Genomic DNA, 19,791 nt, shown 5'->3' on the forward strand with positions numbered 1-19,791 from the left:
TCATTATTATTATTTAAATGTATGCTTTTGTGTTCAGTTTGCATAATTGCTCTTATGGAAATGCTAGGCCTAAAGTATAGGAGCTGGTTTGGAATACTGTGTATTCATGCGCGCACACATGGAAGCTTTGGGAGGTTGGCATCCGGGAGCATGAACCAACAAATCATGGCCTCTGTGTCTGGCACCGCCTCGCACCAGCAGAGAGCTCTGAGTTACGTTCATCTTCAGGAATGTGGTCTCTGCTTACCAAGCTCACAAGATCAGGCTCTGAATAAGTGACGCCTTCAGCCAATATCTATAGGTTGTGCTGGTTGGAGTGGGGTGGACACTTAATGTGCATTGGTGCTTTTGTGTATCAATCTGCTTGTCAGCAGCCTTGGGTCTGCCCCATGCGAATGCATAAATAATACTGACTTTCCTTTATTTCTCTGGTGAGTAACTCTGCATCTTATTTGTGCATTATTTCACCCCAGGGTCTTTACTTAGCTAAATAAAGAACTGTTCCGTTAACCTCCTCCTAGTTGTCTTCATTGGACTCTATGAGACCACTAGGCATTTCACTACTTCCTGATCTTTTTAACTGGAGATGACAGGGGTTGAACCGGGAACCTTCTGCATTCACAGCACGTGCTCTACCACTGAGTCACAGCCCCTCCCCTAAGACTAGAATATGAAATTTCAGAAGGACACACTAACAGAAAAGCGCATCATTTGACAATGTACAGGAGATAGGTATCTCAAATCCCTTCTCAAAAGCTCCTAAAATGCTTTTAATAACAATATGTTGGTGCTAGAGTACACATTGGTGGTAGAGTTCAAATAACAATCTGTTGGTGTTAGAGTACACAATGTCCATAGAAAGGCCATTTTCTTTTAAGGGACTCCTTTGGTTTTAAAAACCACAAAGAAATATAAATGGAGAATATCTGTACTCCTCTGGCTCATTATTCAGTTGGAGCCTTGTTGCTGGACAAATTCAGACACTGCTTGCTCCTACCCAAGAGCTTTCCAAGTGTAACGACAGAGAATTGGCATACTTTCCTTGTTCCAAAAAAGTCCCCTTGATGTCATTGGGACTACTGCAGAGTAGATGACGACTTGTGGTTGACAACCAAAATACATAGGGAGTAGTTTGATTGCATGTCCTTCCCCCGTCAAATAAACATTTATATTCTTCAAAGACAAGAATATGAAATCTCAGCAGAACATGCTAACAATATTCCCCTACTGGGATATATAACAGTGTTCCAAGCTACATTTATTATAGGCTCAACTTTGTGCATGCTGTGAAATAAAAGTGCATTTAAATTTATAGTAGCATCTATTCTGCAACATTCTTTACAATCTTTTTTAAAGCTTAACTTTAAATGAAACATGCTCCAAAGTTGTCATTGTTATTTCAAGAGAAGGCAGGGGTGACTTTACTTGTGTTTTACTTCTTCATTCCCCTTTCCAAGCACAAAATGTGTGCCAATCAATCCAAATAGCCAGAAAGTCCATCGCTTGCTTTGCTGTTGATGGTATTATAAGCAAGCTGCACAATGTTCTCTGTGAGTATAAAGGAGAAGAATGAGACCCTAAGCCTTTTGGAAGGAACAGCAGGTCCAGAGTACCAAGTAAGTGATAAAGAATGTTCTAGAATAAATATATCAAGTAATTTAGGAATACAAAACCAAGAAGGGCAGTTTGGCGCCCCTGAATTGTAGATGCACAATGAAATGGGGTTACCACTGAGGTAGCTTAAGCACACTTCCCCTTTTCACAAAGTATTTATTTCTAGAAAACAATTACTCCTCATCTCTCTGCTAAAGGTTTCTGAGGCATCTTCCATTGAACAGCAATAATTTTGCAAATCAGTGAAGAGTAAATAATAAAAATTGCCACAACTGTAATCCAAACAAGTTCAAAACAAGCAAACACACGAACACCCTAGGGCTGCCAACTGTGGGTTTGGGAATGCCTGGAGATTTGAGGGTGGAGCCTGGGGCACTGGGATTTAGGGAGGGGAGGGACCCCAGTAGGTTATAATGCCATGCAGTCCACCTTCCAAAGCAGCCATTTTCTCCAGGAAAAGTGGAATAAATGTTTAAAATAAATAAGTAATAAATAAGTGGAGATCAGTTGTAATTCCAGATCTCCAGCCCCCACCTGGAGGTTGGCAACATAACATAAGAACATAAGAAAGGCCATGCTGGATCAGACCAAGGTCCATCAAGTCCAGCAGTCTATTCACACAGTGACCAACCAGGTGCCTCTAGGAAGCCCGCAAACAAGACAAATGAGACCAAGACTAGCCCAAGGCTACCTAGTAAGCTTAACAGATGAGTGGAGATTTGAATATAGATCCCCCTGGTCCTAGTAATGACATACCACTATGCCACATTGACTCGATGCAATGTTTTAATCTGATGTATACTCTCTGCTGGCTAAAACTATATCTCCACCGATGCTGCCCCCAAATTGTTGGGTGCCTCAAAATAAACAAAGTATGCTTTGAACACATGAAGCTGCCTTATAGTGAATCAGACCCTTGGTCCATCAAAGTCAGTATTGTCTACTCAGACTGGCAGCGGCTCTCTAGGGTCTCAGGCAGGGGTATTTCACATCACCTACTTGCCTAGTCCCTTTAACTGGAGATGCTGGGGATTGAACCTGGGACCTTCTGCATGCCAAGCAGATGCTCTACCACTGCGCCACAGCCACAGCTTTCCATAGCTAATCTGGGCACAAAGTCCTTTTCAGTACAGTGTATAACCAACCAAACTAGCTAGAGCCTTACATAAATCATGGGAATAAATTGATACCCTTAGACAGAACTCTTATTAAATATTAAATATTGTAAATAATCGGCAAAGAGACATAGCATAACAACAGCAAAATGAAGGATTGTTGAGGTGGGTGTTACTCTTCACTTCATAGCTGAAATAGAATTATTGAGCAAGGCTCAAACTTTCAAGTTCTAGTAGTCCTTTCTTCAGGGCACTGTCTGCAGCATGCAGAAAATCCTACACAGACAAACCGAGCAAAGTCTAGGCAGATGAGCAGATGGTTCCAAATCCCTCTGGGCACGTGAGTGCAGATCAACAGAACTGAAACTTTTATTGAAATGTCAAGGCTACTTGTGAGTTTGTAGGCTTTGCCCCAGTCCTTCCTAGGGTTGCAGTAACAAAGAAGGGGAAAACCATGAGCTGCAATGCAATGCAGTGCCAAAAGCACAGGAAAGGTCTAACAATTCTGCCTTCCTTACGTGTAATGAGGCCACCATCCAACAGAACCCTTGGAATCCCTGCCAAAGTAAGCAAGTCCCTCTTCGCCACCGGCGGGAGATTTTGGGGGCAGAGCCTGAGCAGGTTGGGGTTTGGGGAGAAGAGGGACTTCGATGCCATAGAGTCCAATTGCCAAAGCGGCCATTTTCTCCAGGTGAACTGATCTCTGTTGGCTGGAGATCACTTGTAATAGCAGGAGATCTCTAGCTATTAACTGGAGGTTGTCAACCCTAGCCAGAGTCTATGTCTTCTGGTCTATCCTCCAATATTTTTTACTAGAAATTTATAGATAATTGCCGAGAAACAAACAGAGGAGAAGGTTATATTGTAGCCAAAAGCTCAGTTACCACATTCAGAGAACAATACAATGATCCAGTGTAGAGCAGAAGCCAATTTGTTCCAAGCCCAGAATTGGGCTTGTACTACTCTTTTCTCTCCTTTTCTTTGATAAACCATGAACTTTTCTCACTAGGGTTGCCAGGTCCTTCTTCGCCATTGGCGGGAGGTTTTTGGGGTGGAGACTGAGGAGGGTAGGGTTTGGGGAGGTGAGGGACTTCAATGCCATAAAGTCCAGTTGCCAAAGCAGCTATTTTCTCCAGGTGGACTGATCTCTAATGGCTGGAGATCAGTTGTAATAGCAGGAGGTCTCCAGCTAGTACCTGGAGGTTGGCAACCCTAGTTCCCACTTTCTCTTTTAGCAAGTTTAACCCTTTCCTGGATTCACATTAAAGCTCTACCTTCTCCTCCTCTCCTATTTACAGAGGTCTCCATCACCTTAAAGGCAAAGGAGAGAGGGAAGCAGCCTTCCCACACTTCAATAGTAATCTTACTATTGAATAAACAGTTCCTTCCACACCTCCTATCCCACATGAGGGTGGCATGACAGATATTTCACCTATGATTGTTTTAAAGGGGGGGGAAGAGTTTACACAAATACCTTTACTCCATGAAAACTGGCAAAGCTGCCGATTACGCTGAATACATAAAGCGGCTCTTTAACTCACAAAATAAAGGAATTTTAAGTTCTTTTATTAGGTGATAGCCCTAAATTCTTTATATGATCTAATTTCTTTATTGACTATTGCCACAGGGTAGAAAGTACCTGGGAAACTCAAGACTAGCAGACAACCTGTTCTTTTGGAAATACGACATGCAGGTAGAGAGAGCGTGATCGATGAATGATCTGTAAAGAACAGCCTCCACAGTGTTTATTCTTTTCCCTACACACACAAAACTTTACTTTCTAACTGAAGTAGGCCAAAAAGTTCTTTTCAAAACCTATTCTAATTTTTTAATGCATATTTTGTAAGGGTCACAGCGTCCTCAATGAATCACAATAAAATGGTTTGGTCCCAATAACATCCTGCTCATTGTTCCACTTTGGATAGCCTGCTCTTTCCAATAACCAGTTCAATAAGCTGTTGACAAATGCCTTGTATAATATACCACTGCGGCAGAAATGATGTTTGTCTCTGTCATTATGCTTTACATTCAATCAATTCACAAATGTTGCTCTGCTCCCTTCTTAAGCTCACGCTCCTTAAGGCAACCCCAAGCAGGAACCCAAAGATCAATACTGTGTCTGCTGAAAACAATAGAACATAACAAATGAATAATTTTATTTACAATAAAAGCCCTAGTCCGCAAATGGATTCTATTAATGTTCAAATTCATTTTTCATGCTTTAAACACAAGCTGAAAGCAAGAACCTTATAGTACTGTAAGAAAAGAACAAGGAGCAAATTTTAAATAAAATTAAAGAAAACCTCAAACAACAACAAAAAGAAAGCTCGATAATGGTTATATTTATTGAGGACGTGAGCAGAACATATACAAAGCTGGGCTATGCTGGTGGTGAATGCTTGAATGTAAATGGCAGCAAACCCACAGATCACTGTACACTATGGTTGCCAACCTCCAGGCGGTACAAATTAGCTAGACACGTAGTAGTGGTATTTAATTTCATAACCACCACTAATACTATATAGGCAAAAACAACTGATACTGGTTATAGCCTTCAATATACAAAGCCAAAATTAAGGCTATGCCTTTTTGCAATCAAGTAAGGAACCTTGCATTCATGGCTCATTACCAATGCTGATTTCTCCACACCCATCTCTCCCCTGGACATCACAGACTCTTCTGCATACCACACCTAATCCCATCACACCTGCTATTCACATTTACATACTGTTAACATTTACATACTAATGCTTGTCTGAATTCACTCTCCTCTACTTAAAGACAGATGGAGTCACATTCTAGCTGTATCTGAAGAAGGGAGCTGTGGCTCACGAAAGCTCATACCCTGCCAGAAAATATTTTTGTTAGTCTTTAAGATGCTACTGGACTCTTGCTGTTTTCTACTACACAAGGAAATTGTTAATCTGTAAACAATTGATAAGTTTATTACACTACTGAGTGTTTTGTATATTGTGAGCCCGTGTGCTGTTTTTTTCCTATACTTTGTATACAGCACTTGCGTAATTTTCCTTAGTATCTCGAGGTTGGCAACTGTACGAATAAGGGAGGTTCCCTTATGGGATCTCTACATTATGCTATCAGTGTCAGCAATGGAAGATGCATGGATGAGCGCTCAAAGATTAAGATTAACCATATGCTTTTAGTTGATACATAAGAATGGGAAAAGAGTTAACTAGATGCTGAAAATGACAGGCATCACCAGTGTAAATATCATTTAGGTTTAAATAATGCATATTATATGAGTAATTATTGGATTGGATGTACTTTGAATCAAATGGACCTTTGTAAGATGGAATACTTATATGACTTGAATATTTCCCCCTTCCCCCCTTCCCCAATATTCCTTTTATTTCTGTATCCTAAAAACCAATAATAATAATAATAATAATAATAATAATAATAATAATGAAACCATGTTGAATTCCTACACCAACAATCCTGGGAAGAGGGGTTCAGGGAAGGAACATCCCTATCCACATCCCTAGAAGCTTCATGGCGCTAGGCATTACCAGTGAGAGCAGAAAACACAGATAGTTTGGTATTCTTCTACCCCTGCCTTTAGATAGGTTACACCTCTCTGGCCTGCTGCCTCTTGCCTAAGTCCCTTACTCTCTGAACGGGGTTTGTGAAAGATCTGCATTCACCGTGCATTCACACAAACGTCTCTTAAAGTTAAAACAAATAATTAAATCAGCCCACCCCTTAATTTACTTTAAAAGTTGTATTAATTACTGTAAAGAGTGTGACTCACACCTTTGTTTGAATGAAGTAGCGTCATCTCCCTTGTCCTCACTACTGTCGCATTCCTACTTTCAGCAGAAGTGGGAGGAAGGGCACCTCCAAGGTTTCCCGGCAGTGTTTATACAGAGTAATGCCACGCAAGGCACCCCGGAACTGCTACACCCCCCTGCCTACCCCTGCCTGCCCAAGAAGGAGCAGTATACCTAGGCACTGAGCATCCTTGGTTTTCACCATCCTGAATAAATTAGTGTCATCTGCAAACTTGGCCACTACACTACTCACCCCTAGTTCCAGATCATTTATGAACAAATTAAATAGTACCGACCCCAATACTGATCCTTGTGGGACCCCACGGCTTACCTCCATTGTGAGACTCCATTGCTCCAAAACACCACTCTTAACCACTACACCATGCTGGATTATATTATATTATAAATATAATTATAATTATATTGTAACGCCCCAGAATAGATCTATGGCGTGGCCTCATTTGGAATACTGTACGCAGTTTTGGTCACTCTACCTCAAAAAGGACATTGCAGAGCTGGAAAAAAATACAGAATCAGGCAACCAAGATGATTAGGGAGTTCCAGCACCTTCCCAATGAGGAAAAACTGAAGAGTCTGGGACTTTTCAGTTTAAAAAAGAGGCAACTAAAGGGGAACATGATAGAGGTTTATAAAATTATGCATGGGGTGGAGAGAATTAACAAAGAGAACTTTTTTCCCTTGTCCCAGAATACTAGAACTTGAGGGCATCCAGTGAAGCTGATGGTAGCAGATTCAGGACGGACAAAAGGAAATACTTCTTTACACAGCGAATGATTCTAATGTGGGATTCTCTCCCAGAGGATGTAGCAGTGACTACAGGCATAGACAATTTTAAAAGGAGATTAAACAGATTTGTGGAGGATAGCTCTATCAGTGGCTACTAGCCCTGGCGGCGATGTTCAGAGGCAGTAAACCACTGAATACCAGTGCCAGGAGGAAACATCAGGGGAAGGCCTCGGCCTCTATGCCCTGTTCTTCGACCTCCAGAGGAACTGGCTGGCCACTGTGTGAGACAAGATGCTGGACTAGATGGACCTCAGATCCAGCAGGGCTCTTCTTATGTTCTTATCTGTGGTGCAGCACACAAAATGCCTGATACTGAATCAGACCATTGATCCATCAAGGTCAATGTTGTCTACTCAGACTAGCAGCAACTCTCCAGGGTCTCAGGCTGAGGTCTTTCACATCCCCTACAACCTGATCCTTTTAGTTGGAGATGTTGGGGATTGAACCTGGGATCGTTTGCATGCCAAGCATTACTAAACCACTGACCCCTCCCCAAAGAGGAGCAGTTAGACTAGAACCAGAAGACCAAAGTTCAAATTTACCCTTGCCGTGAAATGTATTGGGTGACCTTGGGCGACTCATTCTCTCTCAGCCTATACCTCGCCCAGTTATTGAGAAGATACAGTGGAGAACAGGGAAACAATGTCCTGAGCTCTTTGGAGGATAACATATATATCAAACTTTAGAAAAAAATACGCCTATCTGTACATTCTTATTATCACAATTTCTGAGAGTCTCTGGCCTTCTACTGTAAGGTCTTGCTTTATGCATCCCCTCCTTGCTCATCCCATTGCTTCTTTTCTTTAGAACTGACTCAGTAAAAGCTTCCAGATCAGTTCTTGTTGTAACTGTTGAAGGACTGTTTGTCTTCATATGAAAAAGATAATTTATCTGCTTGGATTATATTGAGCATGTAAGTCTTCAGCATGGAATGCCTTGCACTGACAAGATACCAGAGATTTCCAATTCAGATCTAGTATTATCCCAAATCAATAACTCCAACGTTTACAAATTATGAATCACAAGTTGTGTTTTAGTGAACGTTCAGGTCACCTCTTGCCAGGAATTGGACTCAGGCTCCTGTCTTCTACAGACTAGGAAAAAGTATAATGATGAGATTCTCTCAGCCATTATCTAAAAACTCTAGTACATTTTTATCCCATCCCTCCTTCAAGGAGCTCAGGGTGGTGCATGTGGGGTGTCCATTCCCCACTTTATCTTCACAACAAGCCCATGAGAGAAGTTGGGTGCGACTAGCCCAAGATAACTTCATGGGAATCTGGGTCATCTAGTACCTAGTCCAGCACTCTTAACTCAGTGGTGGAGCATCTGCTTGGCAGATTCAATCTCCAGCAACTCCAGTTAAAGGGACTAGGCAAGTAGGTGATGTGAAAGACCTCTGCCTGAGACCCTGGAGAGCCACTGCCGGTCTGAGTAGACAATACTGACTGACCAACCACACTGGTTTTCTCTCCTGTAAATCCTCCACTCCACCCCTGTATTAGCATTAAGAGGAACATGATTTGGGGAACTTATTCATTGTTACTTCAGTTCATTTAGTTACTTAGTACTTTTTTATCCCAATCTTTCTCCAAGGAGGTCAGGACAGTAAGAGCATAAGAACATAAGAAAAGCCCTGCTGGATCAGACCAAGGCCCATCAATTCCAGTTCACACAGTGGCCAACCAGGTGCCTCTAGGAAGCCCCCAAACAAGACGACTGCAGCAGCACCATCTTGCCTGTGTTCCACAGCACCTAAGATAATAGGCATACTCCTCTGATCCTGGAGAGAATAGGCATGCATCATGACTAGTATCCATTTTAACTAGTCGCCATGAATACCCCTTTCCTCCATGAACATGTCTACTCCCCTCTTAAAGCCTTCCAAGTTGCCAGCCATCACCACATTTTGGGGCAGGGAGTTCCACAATTTAACTGTGTGTTGTGTGAAGAAATACTTCCTTTTATCTGTTTTGAATCTCTCACCCTCCAGCTTCAGCAGATGACCCCGCGTTCTAGTATTATGGGAGAGTTCACTCTCTCCAAACAATGCATAATTTTATAGACCTCTATCATGTCTCCCCTCAGCTTCCTTCTTTCCAAGCTAAACAACCCTAAGCATTTTAACCGCCCCTCATAGGGCACTTGCTCTAGTCCCCTAATCATTTTGGTTGCTCTTTTCTGCAGTGTCAGGAGCCACGTGGCACAGAGTGGTAAAGCTGCAGTACTGCAGTCCAAGCTCTGCTCATGACCTGAGTTCGATCCCAATGGAAGTTGGTTTCAGGTAGCTGGCTCAAGGTTGGCTCAGCCTTCCATCCTTCCGAGGTCGGTCAAATGAGTACCCAGCTTGCTGGGGGTAAAGGGAAGATGACTGGGGAAGGCACTGGCAAACCACCCCATAAACAAAGTCTGCCTAGGAAACGTTGGGATGTGACGTCACCCCATGGGTCAGGAATGACCTGGTGCTTGCACAGGGGACCTTGACCTTTTACCTTTCTACAGTGTATGTGATTCTCCACCCCTCCATTTTATGAGATTAGGCTGAGAGAGATTGCACAGTGAGCCTTCCCTTCTGCAGCTAAGCTGCACCCAACTTCTTCTTTATCCATTTCTTTATCTATGCCTCGTCTTATTTGGCAAAGAAAGGCTCACATATACTTATTATATAATACTCATCGGGAGGTTATTTCCTATCTTTCACTTAACACCATTCATCCTCATACTATGCAATTTTCTGTTCATCTCATTTATTCAGCCCCTTTATTGGTCATTTTTTAAAAATCACATATATTCATCACACATCAATTGTTTGGCTTTTTATTCACCTCTGCTTTGTTCCATTTATTTCATTTCTCTCATTCCGTCTTTATTCAACAAACATTCAAGAGCATCTTGAACTTCAACTTCTCAGTAAAAGATCTCTAAGCCCTCTTCCACCCGTCTGCCAAATCTCTACGGCATAGAAAGTAAGAATGTAAGGGTTTCTCTCAGACACAGAACTCAAATAACTGATCTCTGGCTTTGACCCTATAGGATTAAGGGATTCTTATCACAGGATAATTGGTTGTGTAAACACATCCTGCCTGGCCACTTAAGCACCTGAAGCTCAGCTATCCCCACCGGAGGTCCTGCTCCCTGAGTAGGTGATTTCCCTGTTTATACAAGCGTTGGCTCCTTAAAAGCATCAGCAGTGAATGTTATATCAGACAAAGAGAGGAGAGAAGAGTCCAAACCACAATTAAATTGGCATGAAGACAGGGTCCCAACCTGAAAAGACGCTTATGCCTGAAACCATAATATGTTGGCACTTTAATATAAAAGCTGTTGGCATCTCAGCTGCAGACTTTTGCACATCACATTTTCAATTCACCATGTTCAGGAAGCAAAAGACTTTTTGTACATGTAGATGGATAAAGTACCTTCCTTTCCAGGGGAAGGGAGGGTTTGTAAGGCCAAAAATCTCCTGGAATCGCTGTCAGGAAAGCCTGGTTGCATTCTTAAAGACACAAATTGACCTTAACAGATTTTTAAAAATAGGATTAATGGAATTGTTGTGAAAAGTTCTTCTTCTCTTTTCCCCTGCAAAAATACGCCTATTTTTCCCTAGCCATTTTTGGGGAGCATTTGAAAATAGACAAAAGTGCTCATATTCTACTCCAACTCACATTCACAGGTGGGGCTTTACCCCCTTCCCTCAGAAAGCTTTCCCAGTGAGGCCCAATGTGATACAGGAAGATTCTTTGACTGAATTATTTGAGATTGTATTGCCCACCCTTCCTGCCCTCCAATTCAGGTTCAGGGCAATACTATCCATAAAGTATTATTTTCAGTCTGAAATAACGTTATTTGGTTTCCCTGGAGTGAAATCTAGAGGTGTACATTCAGATATGCTGAATTTAAAAAAGGCACTATTTGAATAGAGCCAAAAAAGAAAGCCTTATTCAAAAAAGCTGGGAAAAGGGGCTACTTAAAACTCTTAAACAATTTTAAGTGATGCCGAATCCCCCCACTGCCCGATTTGCGCTGGGCAGCAAACTCAGCGGCTCTTTAAAATTTAAAGAGTGTGGCTCCATTACAATCTATTGGGAATCTCTTTGGGGCCCTAGTAGGGTTGCCAACCTCCAGGTACTAGCTGGAGATCTCCTGCTATTACAACAGAGATCAGTTTGCCTGGAGAAAATGGCCGCTTTGGCAATTGGTCTGTATGGCATTGAAGTCCTTCCCCTCCCCAAACCTCACCCTCCTCAGGCTCCGCCCTAAAAACCTCCCGGTGGAAGCCCTTGCACATGCAGAGATGTTAGTCTGGATCCAACCTTGTGTGTGTAAAGTGCCGTCAAGTCGCGGCTGACTTATGGCAGCCCCAGCAAGCGGCTTTCAAGGCAAGCAAGAAGCAGAGGTGGGTTGCCATTGCCTTCCTCTGCAGAGTCTTCCTTGGTGGTCTCCCTTCCAAGTTCTGACGCTGCTTAGTTTCCAAGATCTGACGAGATCGGCCTATACTATGCCACCATCCCTTCCAGTGATCCAACCCTACAGGAAGGCAAATTTTTAAAAAGAGAGGACTGGTCAAGGAATATTTTCTTCCTAAAATAAGGAATATTTGCTAATCTTTCCTCCAATGTATCTAACACAGTTCAGATTTGTGTGCATTGACTGGATAGCATGGAGGACATGCTTTTTAAAACAGAAAGGAGAAAGTTCACAAGGTAATTTGCACACAGACAGCACTGTGATGTTGCTGATGCTATACACAGTCACCTAAGAATGCCCTAAGAGTAAGCAGTATCATTGCAGGAAAATTGAATAACCTAATTACCATGTCCAATTCCTATGCATTTCAGTGGGGCCTCTGCATAAGCAGTTTTCAGTGGGTTGTATTGTATTGCTTGCCTTCTTGAATACCACCCCGTTCTCAGAATAATTCCAGCACAAAGTACTCCTGATCCTTTTAATTCTGGATTTCTCAAAACATACAAGTTAATTAACCTGACATATGAAGCGAATTGGCTTTTAAACTCATTCTCCCCCCCCCCACTATTCATTTCATAGAAATTCAAATACATTAACATTTTATTGTGTGTGTGTGTGTGTGTGTGTATTAAAAGGAATGCCGTAAGTGTGAGGGAAACAAAGCAGATAAGATTATTCCTATAAAGCACAGGAAATATCCTTTTGGTTGCAAGATCAGATAAGTGTTTTTTTATGCAGACCTTTTACTGGCTTACAGCAGTAAATTGCTTTATTTTGCATACTATATTCTCTGTCTTCAGCACTGCAATCCTTCTTCTAGCTTTTATCTCTCAGTATAAGGGGAAGGGCTGGGCTTTTGTTTTCAGTAACTGAACACTTGTTCAACAACAACAACAAAAACCAAAGACTATACTACATACAACACATCAGCTATTTCAAAATACGTCATGATAAAACTTACTACCAAAAAAAGCAAAAACAAAAAACCCCAACGCACAACTTTACAGAGTTTCAAACCCAAATCCGAGCCAGAAAATACAGCTGCCAGAGAGGCATACAGTAATTATACAACAAAAAGTTAATACATCTTTATTTAGAAAGCCTGAAAATGAATTGTTTTCCAGGCTCCTTATGCCAACACTCACACTTTGGGACACACACACACACCTCGAGATACAATATTATCCCTATGAAATCACGTGCAGCTTTAAATTTAACAACAATAAAGTTTAACCGTTTTACTAGTTTATTTTTAAAACTCACTTGTGTCCCAGTTTTCTAAATAAAATGTGCTCAAAGTTTTTAATAGTCTAGAAGATGAGGAAGAAGAAGAAGAAGAAGAAGAAGAAGAAGAAGAGTTGGCTTTTATATGCCGACTTTCTCTATCACTTAAGGCAGAATCAAACCTGCTTACAATCCCCTTCCCTTCCCCTCCCTACAACAGACACCCTGTGAGGTAGGCAGGGCTGAGAGAGCTCTTAATAAAGCTGTGACTAACCCAGCTGGTTTTGTGGGTAGGAGTGGGGAAACAAATCCAGTTCACCAGATTAGCCTCTGCTGCTCATGTGGAGGAGTGGGGAATCAAATCCTGTTCTCCAGGCCAGAGCCCACCTCTCCAAACCACTTCTCTTAACCAGTACATCATGCTGAGACATCTCAACAAAACCACTGCTCTTAACCACTACACCACGCTGAGACATCTCAACAAAACCTATTTTTAAACCACAAACTAGCTGTGATCCAAACCAACCACAGCAGAAGCAGCCTTTCCTCTGGGGCAGTAGCAGGGGGATTGGGCCTCCTTTAGGGTTACCATCCTCAAGGGATTAGAGATCAGTTCCCTTGAAGGAAATGGCAGTTTTGGAGGTTGGATTGTACTCTCAGGTGTGATATAGTTGTTACAGAACAGGGCTAGGACCTTGGAGACACATGCTGGCAAGACCGCAGTTCTCTGTTGACTTGCATGTGATATGACTAGGCTGTGGCCACAGCTGAAGAACCACCAACACACAGGGCCGTTTGCCTGTAGCCTTCTCTCAGTTTGCGACCATTTCAAAGTCTTATTGCTGACTTCCATGAACATGAAGCACCCATGGAAAGAAGGACCAAGATCAGCTGCAGGGAGTTGCCTATAAACCTATTTCCCTTGTGCGGTCAGGATCTCGTAACGTTTCCAGTGCCACTAAAGGAACAGCTGAACCAACACAAAGAATGACATTTCCAATGCCCTTTTTTAAACAGCTACTGAGGGACCTTTTTTTGACATGAGGAAAGTCAATGGGACTGGATCCTACGCAGCAGCAACAGAAGGTGGTGTGGTAGAGTCTCTCAGCCACGGCCTGTGATCCCAGGCGGATGAAAAAACACACGACACGGGGATTGTTCTAAAGAGGGGAAGTGATCAAAATCATCCCTCCTCCACCAGCCATGCTTCCGAGGCTCCTCTGGGAGACGCAGAGAGGGCTGATTTTGACGATGTTCCTGTCCACACATGTCCCCCAATCCTGACCGTTGTCCTTTGGAGTCTTCTGGGGGCATGACTGGGGGAATGGGAACCTGTGGGGAAATCTACCACTGCCTTCCATTGGAGCTGCACAGAATTTAGCCCAGTAATGCAATGCTTAGAGCGCTGGTCTGTGAATACTTGGGTTCAAACCTCTACTCTGTCATGAATCCTACTGGCTGACCTTGGGTCAGTCATATTATCTCACCCTAGACCAGGGCTTCTTAAACTTTTCCCACTCGCGACCCCTTTTCACCCAAGAAATGTGCATGCGACCCCGGGTATATAGGTATAAGAAATAGGTATACAAATCAAACATTTACTGATAATAAATCAAAAAGAAATTTATACTCTTGCCAAATTGTTCGCAACCCCCACATTCAGTTACACGACCCCACATGGGGTCGCGACCCACCGTTTGAGAAGCTTTGCCCTAGACTACCTCACGGGGGTGTTCTGAGGATGCGAAGAGATCAGTTTAGCTGGAAATACATAGCCATCTGTATTGCTGCCCTAAACCCCGGGCAGAAAAGACAGGACATAAATGTGAAGAAGATATTAATTATGAAGTCATTAATTATGATTTCCCCTTGTTATACACAACTCTCTTCCCACAGAAGCCTCAGCAGGTGATATACCTAGATGGGTATCAGAGAGAAGCAAGGAGATGCTGCTTTGAGACTAGCACAGCTGACACCTTAAGACACTTTATTCCGGGTCCATTGCAATTTATTCTAGCACCGCACCTCGTAAAGCATTTGCGTGGGCCAAAATGCTTGTGACAGTATCAGTAAAATTAGGACGGCATCTCAGAGCCAATAATATGACAGTTAAAAGAGAAGTATCTTCGATACACTTTAAAAATCCCTTTTTTAAAAAAGAAAGAAAGAAAAAGAAGCACCTGTTTATTTATACATCTTCTGTGGTGAAAAGGGCAGGAGAAAATTCACCTCTAAGGTCACTGTTGCTAAGCAACCACTTTCAGAAGTTCTGCAACACTGATCAAGCATATTATGTTCCACTGACTGGCTTCAGAATAAATATGAGTAACATCTTACCTGTTCTTCAGTGTGAGGAGAGAGACGGCTTCCACTTCTCCCGAAGGAGTGCCGAGAGCCCCAAAATGTCTTTTATCAAAGCCATGTTGGTATTGGGTTTGTTTTTTTTAAGTCAAAAGTAAAAAAGGATACGACCCGGGACCACTGGCTTCCTGTTCACAAGCCCAAATGACAGCTCCGTCTTCAGAAACACCACAGAAGGCTTGATGAGGTGCTGCCCAAATCGGAGGGACATCTTAGAACGTCTCTAAGCGGGACCTGCTGAAGAGAACAGTCAAAGTCACATCAGTGGTTATGCTTTACTTCCACAGATCTAAATACAAATAAGATAGCTGAAATCATTTTGGAGAACAAAACGTGTGTCAAGTCAGCGGTCTCTGCGGACCTCCAACAATCCTACTTTCCTGCCCTTAACCTGTTTGATTTCTTAATGAGCATCTGTGTCGTTGGCCAAACTGAGTCAACCAACAATCAATGGTCCATCCAATTTAGCTGGCAACGTTGTGTATTTCTAACTGGGTGGGCTTCTTCATTCCATGGCAGGGTTAAACAAAATTCTTGTGTCATCCTTAGCCTCTTGGCATGAACCCAGAACCACTCTCATGCACTCCCCAGCCGCAGAGATGCATGGGCAGAGTGAAGGAGACGAGACCAGCATTTGCTGAAGCAAACCAGAACTTGATTGGTTGTCTGCAAGCCAAATCCTAGTAAAACGATCTGCGGTTTTGAGTTCTACCCAAGCCAAGCCCATCGTGAAACAAATGTTCCTTAGTAAGTGAAAACCACAATGAGATAACTCATCAACCATAAACCATCCTAGGAATCACCAGGTAGAAAACTGCAAATATGTATGACAGCTAGGGTTGCCCACCTCCAGATGGTAGCTGGAGATCTCCTAGGATTACAACTGATCTCCAGTTGACAGTTTTTTGGGAGGTGGACTCTATGGTGTTAAACCCCACTGAAGTCCCTCCCCCCCCCAAACCCTACCTTCCACAGGGTTCACCCCAAAATCTTCAGGTATTTCCCAACCCAGAGCTGGAAACCCTAATGACAGCTCTAATATTCCTGCATATGGTATGTGTTGCCAAAATGTAGGGAGATGAAAACCTCAGGTCTGCCTGTGGTTGTGAGGTTCAGTTTCCTATTCACTAAAACTACTGAGTAAGTCAGACACGGGGTTCAAGCAAATACCACACGACCCAGTGTGGCTGGTTTGCTTGCAGACATGTGTTTGTTTTTCCCCAGAACTTAGTGGTGGTGTACAGGCAGAATCTCCACCTGAAACCCCTTAGGTCACCAGTTCAAGACCGACTGTAGGCTTGAGGTCTGAGAGCCTTAAGTGACAATGTGTGGCTGCCCAATAGGGTTGCCAACTCCAGCTGGAAAAAGTCCTCAACATTTGAGGGCAATGCCTGGGAAGGGTGAAGTTTAGGGAGGGGTTGGCAGCTCAGAAGGAACGTGACGCCACAGAGTCTGCCCTCCACTACTGCCATTGTGTGTGTGTGTAAAGTGCCATCAAGTCGCACCCAACTTATGGCGACCCCTTATGGGGTTTTCAAGGCAAGAGAATAACAGAGGTGGTTTGCCAGTGCTTTCCTCTGTATAGCAACCTTGGACTTCCTTGGTGGTCTCCCATCCAAATACTAACCAGGGCTGACCCTGCTTAGCTTCTGAGATCTGATGAGATCAGGCTAGCCTGGGTCATTACCTCCAGGGAAACGGATCTCTGTAGTCAGCCAATCACTTGTAACTCCAGAACTCCAGGCCCCACCAGGAGGTTGGGAAGAAGAAGAAGAAGAGTTGGTTTTTATATGCCGACTTTCTCTACCACTGAAGTGAGACTCAAACCAGTTTACAATCACCTTCCCTTCCCCTCCCCACAACAGACACCTTGTGAGGTAGGTGAGGCTGAGAGAGCTCTAACAGAGCTGTAACTTGCCCAAGGTCACCCAGCTGGCTTCGTGTGCAGGAGTGGGTAAACCAATCCAGTTCACTAGATTAGCCTCCACTGATCATGTGAAAGAGAGGGGAATAAAACCTGGTTCTCCAGATTAGAGTCGACCGCTCCAAACCACTGCTCTTAACCACTACACCACACTGAAGAAGAAGAAGAAGAGTTGGTTTTTATATGTCAACTTTCTCTACCTTTTAAAGAGAATCGAACCGGCTTACACTTGCCTTGCCTTCTCCTGGCCACAACAGACACCTTGTGAGGTAGGTGGGGCTGAGCGAGTTCGGAGAGAACTGTGACTAGCCCAAGGTCACCCAGCAGGCTTCATGTGGAGTAGCGGGGAATCCAACCCGCTTCTCCAGATTAGAGTCTGCCGCTCTCAACCACTACACTACGCTGGCTCTCTGCTACTACTGTACCCTACTGCACAAGCCAGCACTTTACAGGAAGATGCACTTTGGTTGCGGAAGCATAGAATGAAGAGGACTATTCTGTTCTGGGTGATGCTTTTCGCATGAACACATTTCTACTGCTCAGGGACAGCATGGAGTAAAGGAAGGACAGAGAACCCCATTGTGTAGAAATAAGTGAAAACAGTTTTAAAAAACATTTTAATTGTGAGATCCGGTTTATGGGATGTATTATTCTTTTTTAGTGTTTAATACTTCCTTAGTTGCGTGATCCAGTTTCATTGTTCATTTGTATGTATTATACTGGTCCTTATTGCCTAACTTTGTAATCCGCCTGGAGTCTCAACCGGAAAGGCAGATGATAAATAACATAAAAAAATAGATACACTCAGCAGCCACTGCTTCACTCACAGTGCATTGCTTAGCAGAGTTACACCCTTCTTAGTTCACTGATTTCAATGAGTTTAGAATGGTGTAACTCTTAGGATTGCAGTGTTATTCTGGATCAGTGGTTAGAGTTGCCAGGTCCCTCTTCGCCACCGGCGGGAGGTTTTTGGGGTGGAGCGTGAGGAGGGCAGGGTTTGGGGAGGGACTTCAATGTCATAGAGTCCAATAGCCAAAGCAGCCATTTTCCTCCAGGTGAACTGATCTCTTTTGGCTGGAGATCAGTTGCAATAGCAGGAGATCTCCTGCTGGTACCTGGAGGTTGGCAACCCTATCAATGGGGAAGAGAGAGGGGCACGTCTTTTCTCTGAGCTCTGAAAGGAGGGGTATGGAATAGAATACATTGAGAGCTTTTGTTTCCAACCCAAAAAAAAACCCCATTATAGAAACGCTTGTATTGCTATAGTGCCAGGCTCCTCTCCTTTTCACTCCGCTGGGAAGGAGGAATCAGATTAGCAATCATTTTGAAATGGGAATGTCAAAAGGCCTGTATGGCCTGCAAGAAACCACTTTCTGACACTAAAGAACAGAGGGGAAGAGCTAACACCTCGGAAATAGAATTAGGAGAGGAAAGAGCATCAGACGCAGGGAGCACACAGGCAGAAGCGGAGAAGACACTTCCTGCCACACACAGAAATAATAAACACTTCCAGCAGAAAGTTGATGACCTTGGGAATAAAGGCAGGTTTGCTCTGATTCTATAGGCAAAGCCTCCAGGGACATCGAAAGTGGTGACCTAGTGCTTTTTATTTTAACTATCCAGATGAATTGCTAGGGGGCTAGAGTGCCTGTGGGCCCCCAGCCTGCTTAATAGTGGCTTTGAGATTCGGGAAGGGGGAAAATATATAATCAAACCCTTCTCCAAAGACTGCAGTAATAGCATGCGGCATTATTGTTTTTTATTTTTTTTTAGTTTTTACAAGGCAACAAATATTGAGAGGAGCAAGAGGCGAGGTTAACGTTGTGTTTAAGGGTTTCACAATTCATACAGCATATGTCTGTTCAATATACTGGCATATCTCAAGAGAGAAAAACAAAGTTTGGCTGAAGTTAAAATGGCAGCATGAAACAGGTCTGGAACAGGTCAGGTTATTTGTTGAATGTGGAAGAGTGTTAACAGTGCTTAAGATTTGGACACCAAAGTTGAAGGTGACACAGAGACCTATCTGCTATTAAATTATGCGTAGTTGTAAATACCAGCTACTTGGCTAACTGTTGGCATTTACTGGCAATTCTTAAGATGCCCAAGGAGAATGTCAGGTAATTCTGACATTTACCATTAAATGTCAACATCAGCTGAGCATCGCCAGCAAAAGTTATCCTAATTTCTACAACTAGTAAAATAAATTTACCAGGTCACAGATATATTTGTTAAAACACCACAGATTTGATTCTGCATTTGGGACTTCACTTTACAAACCACCAAGCATGCTGAGAGCTGCTTAGCATTTTGCAGGGTGGAAACCAAAGTGAATTGAAAAAAAACATGTAACCGGATGAGAGTAAGAAGGATAGTTGTAACTAGTCACACAAACTCAATTACATATTATTGTCGAAGGCTTTCACGGTCAGAGTTCATCAGTTCTTGTAGGTTATCTGGGCTGTGTGACCGTGGTCTTGGTATTTTT

At 43.0% G+C, this 19,791-nt stretch overlaps 1 protein-coding gene across 2 annotated transcripts in view; it reads right to left on the reverse strand.

The window, feature by feature from the left end:
• FHIT (fragile histidine triad diadenosine triphosphatase) overlaps window positions 1–19,791 on the reverse strand; it is a 1,210,431-nt gene that overhangs the window by 766,437 nt on the left and 424,203 nt on the right. The window contains exon 3 of one of the 2 annotated variants that reach the window (XM_056858181.1): window positions 15,488–15,613. In XM_056858181.1, coding sequence (XP_056714159.1) covers window positions 15,488–15,590 — 103 coding nt within the window. In that variant the 5' untranslated portion in view covers window positions 15,591–15,613. Of the gene's footprint in view, window positions 1–15,487; window positions 15,617–19,791 lie in introns of both variants that reach the window. The other variant, XM_056858174.1, reaches the window with a different exon arrangement.

This window comes from Euleptes europaea, chromosome 1, assembly GCF_029931775.1.
Source record: "Euleptes europaea isolate rEulEur1 chromosome 1, rEulEur1.hap1, whole genome shotgun sequence".
NCBI classification, from domain to species: Eukaryota; Metazoa; Chordata; class Lepidosauria; order Squamata; family Sphaerodactylidae; genus Euleptes; species Euleptes europaea.